Source organism: Ranitomeya variabilis, chromosome 3 (genome assembly GCF_051348905.1).
Source record: "Ranitomeya variabilis isolate aRanVar5 chromosome 3, aRanVar5.hap1, whole genome shotgun sequence".
Classification (NCBI taxonomy): Eukaryota; Metazoa; Chordata; class Amphibia; order Anura; family Dendrobatidae; genus Ranitomeya; species Ranitomeya variabilis.
Genome location: NC_135234.1, coordinates 30,255,595 through 30,270,085, shown reverse-complemented (window position 1 = coordinate 30,270,085; position 14,491 = coordinate 30,255,595). Strand labels below are relative to the sequence as shown.

The following is a 14,491-nucleotide window of genomic DNA, read 5'->3' as shown; positions in this document are numbered from 1 at the left end:
TATACAGCACAGCCCACAGAGTAATATATACAGCACAGCCCACAAAGTAATATATACAGCACAGCCCACAAAGTAATATATACAGCACAGCCCACAGAGAACTATATACAGCACAGCCCACAGAGAACTATATACAGCACAGCCCACAGAGAACTATATAAAGCACAGCCCAGAGTACTATATACAGCACAGCCCAGAGTACTATATAAAGCACAGCCCAGAGAGTACTATATACAGCACAGCCCAGAGAGTACTATATACAGCACAGCCCAGAGAGTACTATATACAGCACAGCCCACAGAGTACTATATACAGCACAGCCCACAGAGTACTATACACAGCACAGCCCACAGAGTACTATATACAGCACAGCCCACAGAGTACTATATACAGCACAGCCCACAGAGTACTATATACAGCACAGCCCACAGAGAACTATATACAGCACACAGTAGTATACAGCACAGAGCACAGCCCACAGAGAACTATATACAGCCCACAGTAGTATACAGCACAGAGCACAGCCCACAGAGAACTATATACAGCCCACAGTAGTATACAGCACAGAGCACAGCCCACAGAGAACTATATACAGCCCACAGTAGTATACAGCACAGAGCACAGCCCACAGAGAACTATATACAGCACAGAGCACAGCCCACAGAGAACTATATACAGCCCACAGTAGCATACAGCACAGAGCACAGCCCACAGATAACTATATACAGCCCACAGTAGTATACAGCACAGAGCACAGCCCACAGAGTACTATATACAGCCCACAGTAGTATACAGCACAGAGCACAGCCCATAGAGTACTATATACAGCCCACAGTAGTATACAGCACAGAGCACAGCCCAGAGAACTATATATAGCACACAGTAGTATACAGCACAGAGCACAGCCCACAGAGTACTATATATAGCACAGAGCACACAGTAGTATACAGCACAGAGCACAGCCCACAGAGAGCTATATACAGCCCACAGTAGTATACAGCACAGAGCACAGCCCACAGAGAGCTATATACAGCCCACAGCAGTATACAGCACAGAGCACAGCCCACAGAGTACTATATACAGCCCACAGCAGTATACAGCACAGAGCACAGCCCACAGAGTACTATATACAGCCCACAGTAGTATACAGCACAGAGCACAGCCCACAGAGTACTATATACAGCCCACAGTAGTATACAGCACAGAGCACAGCCCACAGAGTACTATATACAGCCCACAGTAGTATACAGCACAGAGCACAGCCCACAGAGTACTATATACAGCCCACAGTAGTATACAGCACAGAGCACAGCCCACAGAGTACTATATACAGCCCACAGTAGTATACAGCACAGAGCACAGCCCACAGAGTACTATATACAGCCCACAGTAGTATACAGCACAGAGCACAGCCCACAGAGTACTATATACAGCCCACAGTAGTATACAGCACAGAGCACAGCCCAGAGAACTATATATAGCACACAGTAGTATACAGCACAGAGCACAGCCCACAGAACTATATATAGCACATAGTAGTATACAGCACCGAGCACAGCCCACAGAGTACTATATATAGCACAGAGCACACAGTAGTATACAGCACAGAGCACAGCCCAGAGAACTATATATAGCACACAGTAGTATACAGCACAGAGCACAGCCCACAGAGTACTATATATAGCACAGAGCACACAGCAGTATACAGCACAGAGCACAGCCCACAGAGAACTATATACAGCCCACAGTAGTATACAGCACAGAGCACAGCCCACAGAGAACTATATACAGCCCACAGCAGTATACAGCACAGAGCACAGCCCACAGAGAACTATATACAGCCCACAGCAGTATACAGCACAGAGCACAGCCCACAGAGAACTATATACAGCCCACATCTCTTCTCTTCCTCTCCTCACCTCCTCTGAGAATGGCCCCACAGTCCAGAAAAAAAAAAACTCTCCTCACCTCTCCTCGTGCCCAGCGTTGCTTCCTGGTTCCTGCTCCTGTCTCAGCAGCTGCAGTCTGCCCGGGACACAGCAGGTGCGCGATGATATGACATCATCGCGCACCCGCAGTGTCAGAGGCAGAGCGGGGAATGATGGGAGAGGAGCGTCTGTAGACGCTCTCTCCTCCATCATTGCATTCAACTGTACCGGCGTCTATACGCCGGTATAGTTGAATGCGACGGCGGGGGCGGCGGATTGAGCGGCCCACCACTGGCACCGGCCCTTCTGGCATTTGCCAGAAGTGCCCTATGGCCAGTCCGGCCCTGCCACCACCTGATGTCTGGCCCCCTCAAGCCAGTGACGCCACTCCTCAAAAGCCCACTTCATGGCCAAAAGCTCCCGATTCCCAATATCATAATTCCGCTCGGCGGGCGAAAATTTACGGGAAAAAAAAGCACAAGGTCTCATCACGGAGCAGTCGGAACTTCTCTGCGACAACACCGCCCCAGCTCCGATTTCAGAAGCGTCGACCTCAACCTGAAAAGGAAGAGCAACATCAGGCTGACGCAACACTGGGGCGGAAGAAAAGCGGCGCTTGAGCTCCCGAAAGGCCTCCACAGCATCAGGGGACCAATCAGCAACATCAGCACCCTTCTTAGTCAAATCAGTCAATGGTTTTACAACATCAGAAAAACCAGCAATAAATCGACGATAAAAGTTAGCAAAGCCCAAAAATTTCTGAAGACTCTTAAGAGAAGAGGGTTGCGTCCAATCACCAATAGCCTGAACCTTGACAGGATCCATCTCGATGGAAGAGGGGGAAAAAATGTATCCCAAGAAGGAAATCTTCTGAACCCCAAAAACACACTTAGAACCCTTCACACACAAGGAATTAGACCGCAAAACCTGAAAAACCCTCCTGACCTGCTGGACATGAGAGTCCCAGTCATCCGAAAAAATCAGAATATCATCCAGATACACAATCATAAATTTATCCAAATAATCGCGGAAAATGTCATGCATAAAGGACTGGAAGACTGAAGGGGCATTTGAAAGACCAAAAGGCATCACCAAATACTCAAAATGGCCCTCGGGCGTATTAAATGCGGTTTTCCACTCATCCCCCTGCTTGATTCGCACCAAATTATACGCCCCACGGAGATCAATCTTAGAGAACCACTTGGCCCCCTTTATACGAGCAAACAAATCAGTAAGCAGTGGTAACGGATATTGATATTTAACCGTGATTTTATTCAAAAGTCGATAATCAATACACGGCCTCAAAGAGCCGTCTTTCTTAGACACAAAGAAAAAACCGGCTCCTAAGGGAGATGACGAAGGACGAATATGTCCCTTTTCCAAGGACTCCTTTATATATTCTCGCATAGCAGCGTGTTCAGGCACAGACAGATTAAATAAACGACCCTTAGGGTATTTACTACCCGGAATCAAATCTATGGCACAATCGCACTCCCGGTGCGGAGGTAGTGAACCCAGCTTGGGTTCTTCAAAAACGTCACGAAAGTCAGACAAGAATTCAGGAATCTCAGAGGGAATAGATGATGAAATGGAAACCAAAGGTACGTCCCCATGAGTTCCTTTACATCCCCAGCTTAACACAGACATAGCTCTCCAGTCGAGGACTGGGTTATGAGATTGCAGCCATGGCAATCCCAGCACCAAAACATCATGTAGATTATACAGCACCAGAAAGCGAATAACCTCCTGGTGATCCGGATTAACACGCATAGTCACTTGTGTCCAGTATTGTGGTTTATTACTAGCCAATGGGGTGGAGTCAATCCCTTTCAGAGGTATCGGAGCCTCCAATGGCTCCAAATCATACCCACAGCGTTTGGCAAAGGACCAATCCATAAGACTCAAAGCAGCGCCAGAGTCGACATAGGCGTCCGCGGTAATAGATGACAAAGAACAAATCAGGGTCACAGATAGAATAAACTTAGACTGTAAAGTGCTAATTGAAACAGACTTGTCAGGCTTCTTAGTACGCTTAAAGCATGCTGATATAACATGAGTTGAATCACCACAATAGAAGCACAACCCATTTTTTCGTCTAAAATTCTGCCGCTCGCTTCTGGACAGAATTCTATCACATTGCATATTTTCTGGCGTTTTCTCAGTAGACACCGCCAAATGGTGCACAGGTTTGCGCTCCCGCAGACGCCTATCGATCTGAATAGCCATCGTCATGGACTCATTCAGACTCGCAGGCACAGGGAACCCCACCATAACATCCTTAATGGCATCAGAGAGACCTTCTCTGAAAATCGCCGCCAGGGCGCACTCATTCCACTGAGTAAGCACAGACCATTTGCGGAATTTTTGGCAGTATATTTCAGCTTCATCTTGCCCCTGAGACAAGGACATCAAGGCCTTTTCCGCCTGAAGCTCTAAATGAGGTTCCTCATAAAGCAACCCCAAGGCCAGAAAAAACGCATCCACATTGAGCAACGCAGGATCCCCTGGTGCCAATGCAAAAGCCCAGTCTTGAGGGTCGCCCCGGAGCAAGGAAATTACAATCCTGACCTGCTGTGCAGGGTCTCCGGCAGAGCGAGACTTCAGGGACAAAAACAATTTGCAATTATTTTTAAAATTTTGAAAGTGAGATCTATTCCCCGAGAAGAATTCAGGCAAAGGAATTCTAGGCTCAGACATAGGTGCATGAACAACAAAATCTTGCAAATTTTGTACCTTTGTGGCGAGATTATGCAAACCTGTAGCTACACTCTGAAGATCCATTTGAAACAGGTGAACACAGAGCCATTCAAGGATTAGAAGGAGAGGAAGAGAGGAAGGCTGCAGTATAGGCAGACTAGCAAGTGATTCAATTAAGAGCACACTCAGAACTAGAGGGAAAAAAAAAAAAATTGTAGCAGACTTCTTTTTTCTCTCCTTTCTCAGCCAGTAATTTAACCCTTTTTTGGGCCGGTCAAACTGTCATGATTCTCAATGGCGAGAGAACATAGCCCAGCATATATGAGAACTAGCTCTTGGAAGATGGAAACTATACTGACCATGAACTAAACCTGCCGCACAACTAGAAGTGGCCGGGTAGCATGCCTACGTTTTTTTATCCCTAGATGCCCAGCGCCAGCCGGAGAACTACCTAATCCTAGCAGAGGAAAAGACAGTCCTGGCTCACCTCTAGAGAAATTTTCCCAAAAGGCAGACAGAGGCCCCCACATATATTGGCGGTGATTTAAGATGAAATGACAAACGTAGTATGAAAATAGGTTTAGCAAAATCGAGGTCCGCTTACTAGATAGCATGAAGACAGAAAGGGCACTTTCATGGTCAAAACACCATCCAGAAATTACTTTAAGACTCTAGCATTAACTCATAACACCAGAGTGGCAATTTCCGCTCACAAGAGCTTTCCAGACACAGTAACGAAACAGCAGCTGTGAACAGGAACAAAATGCAAAAACACACAAGGACAAAAGTCCAACTTAGCTGGGAGTTGTCTAGTAGCAGGAACAAGCACAGAAAGGCTACTGATTACATTGTTGACCGGCATGAAACTGACAGAGGAGCAAGGTTATATAGCGACTCCCACATCCTGATAGGAGCAGGTGAACAGAGGGGATGATGCACACAAGTTAAATTCCACAAGTGGCCACCGGGGGAGCCCAGAATCCAATTTCACAACAACGGGCATGCTAACAGAGATTGGCGTGACTCCATTTTGTCTCCTGGTCACAGGTCTGCAGAGATGAGCACTCCTGGCCCCCATCATTTCTCATGAATAAAGTTCCTTTTAGCATGGTAATGGAATTAAGCTCAGTGTAGCAGGCAGAAGGTACTTCAAAGCTCAATGAGGAAGCCACACCAGCACGGGACAAGAAGTTGCCTGGGGGCTCCATTAAAGCACGCATGTCAAGTGGCCACAGGATACACGTCTATTGTGGCCTTCCAGTCGAACCTTCTCCAACATGGAATCATGAATTATGGTCGCATCGTCCGAGGTACAGGCTCATAAAAAATATCCCCCTCGCCCTAAAGAAATTGTGCATCTGACAGTGCAACTCCCGGGTCCGTGGGAGTTCTGGAACCTGAGATATGGAGATCAGCCTCCCACAGCGACCGAATGGGTCCAGGTTTGATCCCTGTACGACCGGCAGAACAAACCACATGCGCTGGTACTGCCTGTGTACTGATCCGATCACCCTGGGAGCAGTTATCCCATTTATTAGATATTGGAAGGGAAGCTGAGGGGTGGAGATTGCTAGCCCCCACCCAGTTACAGGGGGGAGGGACACGGAAGGTTTAAGAGCTGAGGACACTTGGAGAGTGACACACACACAGAAGAAGATGACTAACTGAGGAACTACGAAAGAGGGCAGGCCAGTCAGAGGGGGGCAAGCACACACTTTCAGGGGGCTGCCCGGCAACTAAGCTGTCTACCTGTGGAGCGCAGAGCCCTCCGGCTTCCACAAGCGACCTTCAAAATGCTAAATTGACCTCCAGCTTTATACCTTTAAGCCTTGTATAATTATTGTTATATTTTACTCTGACTGTAACTCTTGATATATTTTTACTGTATATTTTTGTAATTACCTAGTGCGCCCTTAAGGCAATTAAATCATAAATTAATTTTGGGCTGGTCCTTTTACTCTGATTGCGAATCTTAGAATACCCAGCGTGGGTAACAGGGAAATCTCACCGGCGGTCATTTGTTCAGGTGCAGTTCCCTTATTGACCTGAGAGACAAAGGGGGCGCCGGAGAGCTGTGCCTGTGTAGTTACATCACGGATTGGTGACGTGGGAGGAATCTGGGTTTCCTTCACACGGGGAAAGCGTGATGTCGTTAATTACGATAGATAGATAAATAGATAAAAATAGAAAAAAGTGACCTATCTATCATCTATCTCCATCTATCTATCTACTATATATATCTATTATCTATCGTTTATTTATCTATCTGTAAGGAGGTGGCAGTGACCCTCGTGTGCTTCCTGTCTCCTGAACACTGAGCTCATGTGTCACGTGCGGCACCCTGACAGCTATTCATGCTCACTAATGTGATGTTCCCTAATGTTCATTAATGTGTGTGATGTATTGCAATGTGATGCATTTGTTATACACTGTGTGTAAGCTTAGGGACAGTATAGGACCATAGGGGGATTAGAATAGAGGGGGCACGTTAGAGATAGAGAATAGGATAGATAAGAGTGTTACTTTAGACATAGGCAGCAAGGAGTTAAGCAGATGGGAGGGGCACAGAGTAGAGCAGCACAGAGCAGGGAGATATAGGACAGACACTTCCTGGTTCTGGGAGTCTGCCCAAGGGGCAGAACACATACAGTGAGACAGTTACAGGCTGTGGGGGATAAGTCTGCAGATGGCAGTAAGGGCGCCGCCGGCTGAAGAATAGTGCAGTCGGGCACCAGCTCAACAGGACCATGCCCAAGAAGGATCCGGGGTCTAAGACCGGGGTGGGAGCAGCTGAGATAGCTGTCCCGGTACCTTTCCCTGTTGGAACCGTACAAGGGACTGACAGGGAACTGGTGATGCTGAAGGTACAGATGGGACACAAACTGTCCAAAGATGCTGCCCGGATGGCAAAGGAAAGGAAAGCGGAGACAGGACAGGGTCTGGCTAGAGGTACGGCCGTGAACGCCGAGAGTAAAGAGAGAGAAATGACAGAGATACTAGAGTCTGCCCGTATGGCAGAGGAAGGGAAAGTACAGGAAACATTGCCCTGTGTGAACTGTGCTGCTGATGTGAAGAATGCAGATAAGAAGATGTCTCCGTGTTTGAACTGTGCTGTCTGTGAGATGAATATGCTGCTGTCTAGTAAAGTTAAACTGTTGGAAAAAGACCTCGTCTCTGAAATGATTTGTGGAACTCATGAATGCGGAGCTGACATGGCAGCAGCTGAGGGGAATCTGACAGAGCCTGTGAGTGTGCTGTGGTGCATGCTGCACATGCAGTACAAGGGACTTTATCTTTTCATGTACAAGGTGCTGGGTTGCTCACTGACTGTTGCTTAGTGAACTCACCCACGACTACCACCCCGTGCCACCTTGTTACATATCTATTATCTATCGCTCTCTCTCTCTCGCTATCTATCTATCTATCTATCTATCTATCTATCTATCTATCTATCTATCTCCAGGTAACTTCTTACCGCCTAATCTGCCAGCACCATGATTTAATAGTTTTAATAAAATCACTGTTTTATCAGCAGATTATCAGAAGAGGAGTAGAAGGTAGTCGTCCATATTCATGAGCTCTGTATAATCCCTCCCCCACCACTAATGCCTATGCACAGTGTACACAGAAAGCTGCCAATCAAAATGTGGGGGAGATTATACAGAGTTCAGCATTCATCTGCAGTACAGAAGACAGGGATTTTTCAAAACTGCACCTAGCAGCCCAGTAAGTGACTCTATCTATCTATCTATCTATCTATCTATCTATCTATCTATCTATCTATCTATCTATCTATCTATCTGTCTGTCTGTCTGTCTGTCTGTCTATCTATCTATCTATCTATCTATCTATCTATCATATATATCTATCCTTCTATCTATCTATCATCTATTATCTATCTGCCTATCTATTATCTATCTTTTATCTATCTATAGAGGAAAAAAAACTGACCACCACCTCCTAAGTGTGAACAGGTGCAAGCTTCAACAGCTGCATTATATAGAAAAAGAAAACACAGCAGCACTCTATATAAGCCAAGATACTGTATGTGCAAATACTGAAGACATTGAATCTAAGCAGTTAAATGGACAATCACTTCTTGCCCATAAATTGTAAGCTCATGGCCCGGAACAGACATGTTTGTCCATGTAACTGTAGACTGATAGCTCAGGAGTGGCATGTACAGTAGAACAGGGACCCATCAGAGGTAGGTCACCTGGCCATGGTTGATGGGCATACATGAATTGGCCAATTTATGCGCTAAGAACTTTTATTTTTGTAACTACATCTTACTGAATAATAACACAACTTAGATTCAATGTTTTCAGTGTTTCCATATACTGTCTTTTGGCTCCTATAGAGTGCTTTATCTATCTATCTATCTATCTATCTATCTATCTATCTATCTATCTATCTATCTATCTATCTATCTATTATCCAGAAAAATGAAGGCAGCACTCCAATAGAAAAAATAAATGTGGTTTATTGGCCCATGTGCGACGTTTCAGTCCAGGATGTGGACCTTTCTCAAGCCAATATATGAGACCAATTTTACCTTGTGTAGAAATATAAGGGGGTCCATCATACTGTATGGAGCAATATAGGGGGCCCATCATATTGTGTGGAACAATGTCTGAGGCCCATAATACTGTATGGAGCACTATGTAGGGCCCATAATACTGTATGGAGCACTATGTAGGGCCCATAATACTATATGGAGCACAATGTGGGGCCCATAATACTGTATGAAGTACTATGTGTGTTCTATAATACTGTATGGAGCACTATGTGGGACGTATAACATTGTATGGAGCACTATGTGGGACCCATTATACTGTATGGAGGACTATGTGAGACCCATTATACTGTATGGAGGACTATGTGGTGCCCATAATACTTCATGGAGGACTATGTGGGACCCATAATACTGTATGAAGGACTATGTGGTGCCCATAATACTGTATGAAGGACTATGTAGTGCAAAAATACTGTATGGAGAACTATGTTGTACTCATATTACTGTATGGAGGACTATGTGGTGCTCATAATACTGTATGGCGCACTTTGTGGGGACCATAATACTGTATGGAGCACTATGTGGGGCCCATAATACTGTATGGAGCACTATGTGGGACCCATAATACTGTATGAAGGACTACATGGTGTCCATAGTACTGTATGGAGGACTATGTAGTGCAAAAATACTGTATGGAGGACTATGTGGTGCTCATAATACTGTATGGAGGACTATGTGGTACCTATAATACTGTGGACTATGTGGTGCCCTTAATACTGTGCAGAGGACTATGTGTGACCCATTATACTGTATGGAGGACTATGTAGTACAAATATACTGTATGGAGGACTATGTGGGGCCCATAATACTGACTGGAGCACTATGTGGGACCCATTATACTGTATGGATGACTATGTGGTACCTATAATATTGTATGGATTGCTATGTGGTGCTCATAATACTGTACAGAGGACTATATGGTACCTATAATACTGTGTGGAGGAATATGTGGTGCTCATAATTCTTAAAGGCGCTCATTGAAACTCTTTCGCCCGTAGCCCAGGAGAACCTGGAGCCAGCCTTGATAGGCACTAATGCCCCGCAGAGATGCAGAACTGTGCGATGATAACAAGCTGGATGGTCCCTCTGCTTTTGAGTCCGCAGGACACGATGTCTGTGGTTTCCATAATAAATTTCACATTTTTATTCCTTCAACCACAGAACAGTTTTCCATTTTGCCGCCGTCCATTATAGACGAGCTTTTGCCTAGAGAAGACGGCAGCGTTTCTGGATTGTGTTGATATTTGGCTTCTTCTTTGTATTATAGAACTATAGCTTACATTTGTGGATTGTACAGATCTGTGATCACAGACAATGATTTCTGGATTATTCCTGAGCCCATGCAGTGATGTGTACAGCCGTATCATGCCTGTTTCTAATGCAGTGCCGCCTGAGGGCCCGTAGATGACAAATATCCAATATTTACTGTCGGCCTTGTCCCTTGTGCACATGGATTTCTCCAGAATCTCTGAATATATTCATGATATTATGCCCTGTATATGGTGGGATATTCACAGTCTTTGCAATATTCTGTTGAGGAACATTTTTCTGAAATTGTTCCACAACGTCTAAACTCAGTTGTACTCAGATCGGTGATCTCTGACCATGTTTGCTTCTGGGAGACTCTGCCTCTCTAACATGGCTTTATTATACACAGTCTGGGATTTAGTTGAAAGTTGACTCTCCAGCTGTTTTTAATTAGTTCAACTTACGTTCTGAATGATGTTTCTTTACCCAGTCCTATCATTTATGAGATGTGTTGCTGCCATAAATTTCTAAACAAATTAATTTTCTAAAATGAAATGGAAATTGTCCAACGTTCATCTTCTGATCTGTGATTGATGTTCTGCTGTGAATAATACATGGTGAGAAGAGATTTCGATATCATTCCACTTTTGTTTTCCTTACATTTTGTACAGTGTCACAGTTTTTTTGGAAATTGCTCTTTTATCTGTTTATCTTTCTATCTATCTGCTACGGAAAAATAAAATAGCACTTCTGAGGCAAAGAGTCTAAGGGTCACTGACTTAGGTCTCTATAAACTAGATACAAATAACAACTTAAGGCGGAACTTCCAGGTCTACTGAAAAAGTGAAAAGTGTTCTGCTATTTACTCTCTGGGAGAATTTTGGAAAACTTTTGTTTTGCATAGAAAAATGGATGGCCTATGGATAGTTAAAAATGGACTCGTGGACAAAAAAAAACAGATGAAAGTCTAATAGAAAAAATCCAAATCAATGTATTATTCTCATACATCAAAAAATAAAAGATAGATAAATAGATAGATGGACAATAAGGGAATGAAGCAGAACAGGGATCATCAATTTTGGGTGTCAGACCTCCAGGGCATATAACGGGCCTCTTTACATATATCAATTAGGCGGCCTCCCAAGAGATATAGAGCGAAATATAGTGGACTTGGGTCTCACGGGTCAATTAATGTCCACTCTATCTATTGAGAGATGCTATAGATAGAGAGATCAACTTGTACAGTTGATAAATCAACGTTATTATTGTATAATGGGTTAATCTCTGCTACCACACCGAGGATCAATGACTGAATTATATGTAATTGTGAAAATAAAATAAGGATTGTTTCACTGGACCTGCTCATCATCTCCCTCTACTTTACAGTAACCAAATTCTATGGAGGCCGTGGCTGTTCTCATCTAGGGAGTCAGACACACTGGAAAAGCTGGTAAGCGCTAATAACTACTAAACTTATCATTCTATTTCGTGTCTATCTATCTATTATCTATCTAATATCTATCTTTGTATCATCTAGCTATCTATTATCTATCTATCTATCATCTATCTATTATCTACTATCTACCTATTATCTATCTATTATATATCTATTATCTATCTATCTATCTATCAATCATCTATCTATCTATCTATCTATCTATCTATCTATCTATCTATCTATCTATCTATCTATTATCTACCATCTATCTAACTATCCATCTATCATCTATTATTGTTATAGCGCCATTTAATCCATGGCGCTTTACATGTGAGGAGGGGTATACATAATAAAAAAACAAGTACAATAATCTTAAACAATACAAGTCACGACTGGTACAGGAGGAGAGAGGACCCTGCCCACGAGGGCTCACAATCAACAAGGGATGGGTGAGAATACAGTAGGTGCGGACAGAGCTGGTCATGCAGCGGTTTCGTGGATCGGTGGTTACTGCAGGTTGTAGGCTTGTCGGAAGAGGTGGGTCTTCAGGTTCTTTTTGAATGTTTCCACTGTAGGCGAGAGTCTGATGTGTTGTGGTAGAGAGTTCCAGAGTAGGGGGGATACGCGAGAGAAATCTTGTATGCGATTGTGGGAAGAGGAGATAAGAGGGGAGTAGAGAAGGAGATCTTGTGAGGATCGGAGGTTGCGTGCAGGAAAGTACCGGGAGACGAGGTCACAGATGTATGGAGGAGACAGGATGGCTTTGTATGGGAAGAGAGGTGGGAGGACAATTCGAAATGGATGTGTTGTTCCAGTAGATTTGAGTCATAGGGGAGAAGTGATATGGGGCAATAGCTAGATAGAGAGGATGAGTCAAGAGAGGGCTTTTTGAGGATGGGTGTGATTGAGGCATGTTTGAGCATGACAGGAAAACACCAGTTGTTAGTGATAGGTTGAAGAGATGGGTTAGGGTTGGGATGAAGTGGGATGGGATCGGGTCAAGAACACAGTTGGTGAAATGTGATCTTGAGAGTAGAGCGGAAAGTTGATCTTCTGTAATGGTGGAGAAGTTGGTTTTGAAGAGGTGGGCTGAGCAGTTAGGAAGAGGGGTTGTGGGGGTTGTAGGCCAAAGCTTTCTCTGATGTTATCAATCTTCTGATTGAAGAATGAGACAAAGTCTTCAGCTGAGATGAGTTTAGAGGGAGGGGGTGCTGGGGGGACGGAGGAGAGAATTGAAAGTGTTGAATAGCTGTTTAGGGTTGTGAGACAGGGAGGATATGAGAGGTGAGAAGTAGGTTTGTTTTGCTGTGGTGAGTTTGGTCTTGAAAGGTAGTAAGGGACTGTTTGAATGTGGTGAAGTGCTCACTGGAGTGGGGTCTTTTCTGTCGGTGCTCAGCAGCCCTGGAAGCCTGCATCAGTTCTTTGGTCAGGCTGGTGTGCCAGGGCTGTCTGTTGATTTTGCGAGCTTTGGTATGTGTGAGAGGGGCAAGCGATTTGAGAGCTGCAGCTATTGTGGTGTTATAGAGTGGCAGCGGCATCCGCATTGTGTAGGGAACTTATGTCTGTAAGGCTACTTTCACACTAGCGTCGGTACGGGGCCGTCGCCATGCGTCGGCCCGACGTACCGACGCATGTTGTGAAATAAATGCACAACGGGGCAGCGGATGCAGTTTTTCAACGCATCTGCTGCCCCATTGTAATGTTTGGGGAGGAGGGGGTGGAGTTTCGGCCACATATGCGCGGTTGAAAATGGCGGACGCGACGCACAAAAAAAGTTACATGGAACTTTTTTTGTGCCGACGGTCCGCCAAAACACGATGCACGACGGATGCGACGTGTGGCAATCCGTCGCAATGCATCGCAAATGCAAGTCTATGGAGAAAAAACGCATCCTGCGGGCAACTTTGCAGGATGCGTTTTTCTCCAAAACGACGCATTGCGAAGTACGTCACACAACGCTAGTGTGAAAGTAGCCTAAGAGGGAGAAGGGATTCAGAGAGTGAGTGTGGATCGAGGTTTTTAAGATTTCTGCGAGGCTGTGCAAGTTTGTGGGGTGGGGATTGTAGACAGGGAGTGGAGAGGGAAGAGAATGTGAGTAGGTTGTGGTCAGAAAGAGGGAGAGGTGAGTTAGAGAGGTTAGATAGGGAACAGAGACGGGTGAAAATGAGGTCCAGTGTGTGGTCATCTTTGTGAGTGGCTGCAGAAGACCATTGAGTGAGGCCGAAGGAGAAAAAAAAGTTTAGTGACAGCTGAGAGGGAAGTGTCAAGGGGATGTTGAAGTCACCCAAGATGATAGTGGGGATGTCAGCGGAGATAAAATGATCTAGCCAGGTGCTGAAGTGGTGGCTGGCTCTCAAAGGAAGGGAGGGTAACAGAGGGTGGCAGTGGGATTTGGGTGAAGGGACAGTTATCTGACAGGAGAAAACCAGCTCCTCCGCCATGCTTGCTGCTGGGGCGGGGGGTGTGGGAAAGGTGGAATCCACCATACGAAAGTGCAGCTGGAGAGGCTGTGTCAGAGGGGGTGAGCCAGTGATAGTGAGGAAGGAAAGTTTGTTAGTAATGAACTAGCCATGGATGTAGGAAAGTTTGTCGCAGACAGAGCGA

General features: G+C 45.0%; 1 protein-coding gene across 2 annotated transcripts in view; it reads left to right on the top strand.

Moving 5' to 3' along the window:
* RIPPLY3 (ripply transcriptional repressor 3) overlaps nucleotides 1-14,491 on the top strand; it is a 50,909-nt gene that overhangs the window by 12,514 nt on the left and 23,904 nt on the right. For both annotated transcript variants that reach the window (XM_077299387.1, XM_077299388.1), the window contains exon 2: nucleotides 11,836-11,899. In XM_077299387.1, the coding sequence (XP_077155502.1) occupies nucleotides 11,836-11,899 (64 nt within the window). The remainder of the gene's footprint in view (nucleotides 1-11,835; nucleotides 11,900-14,491) is intronic.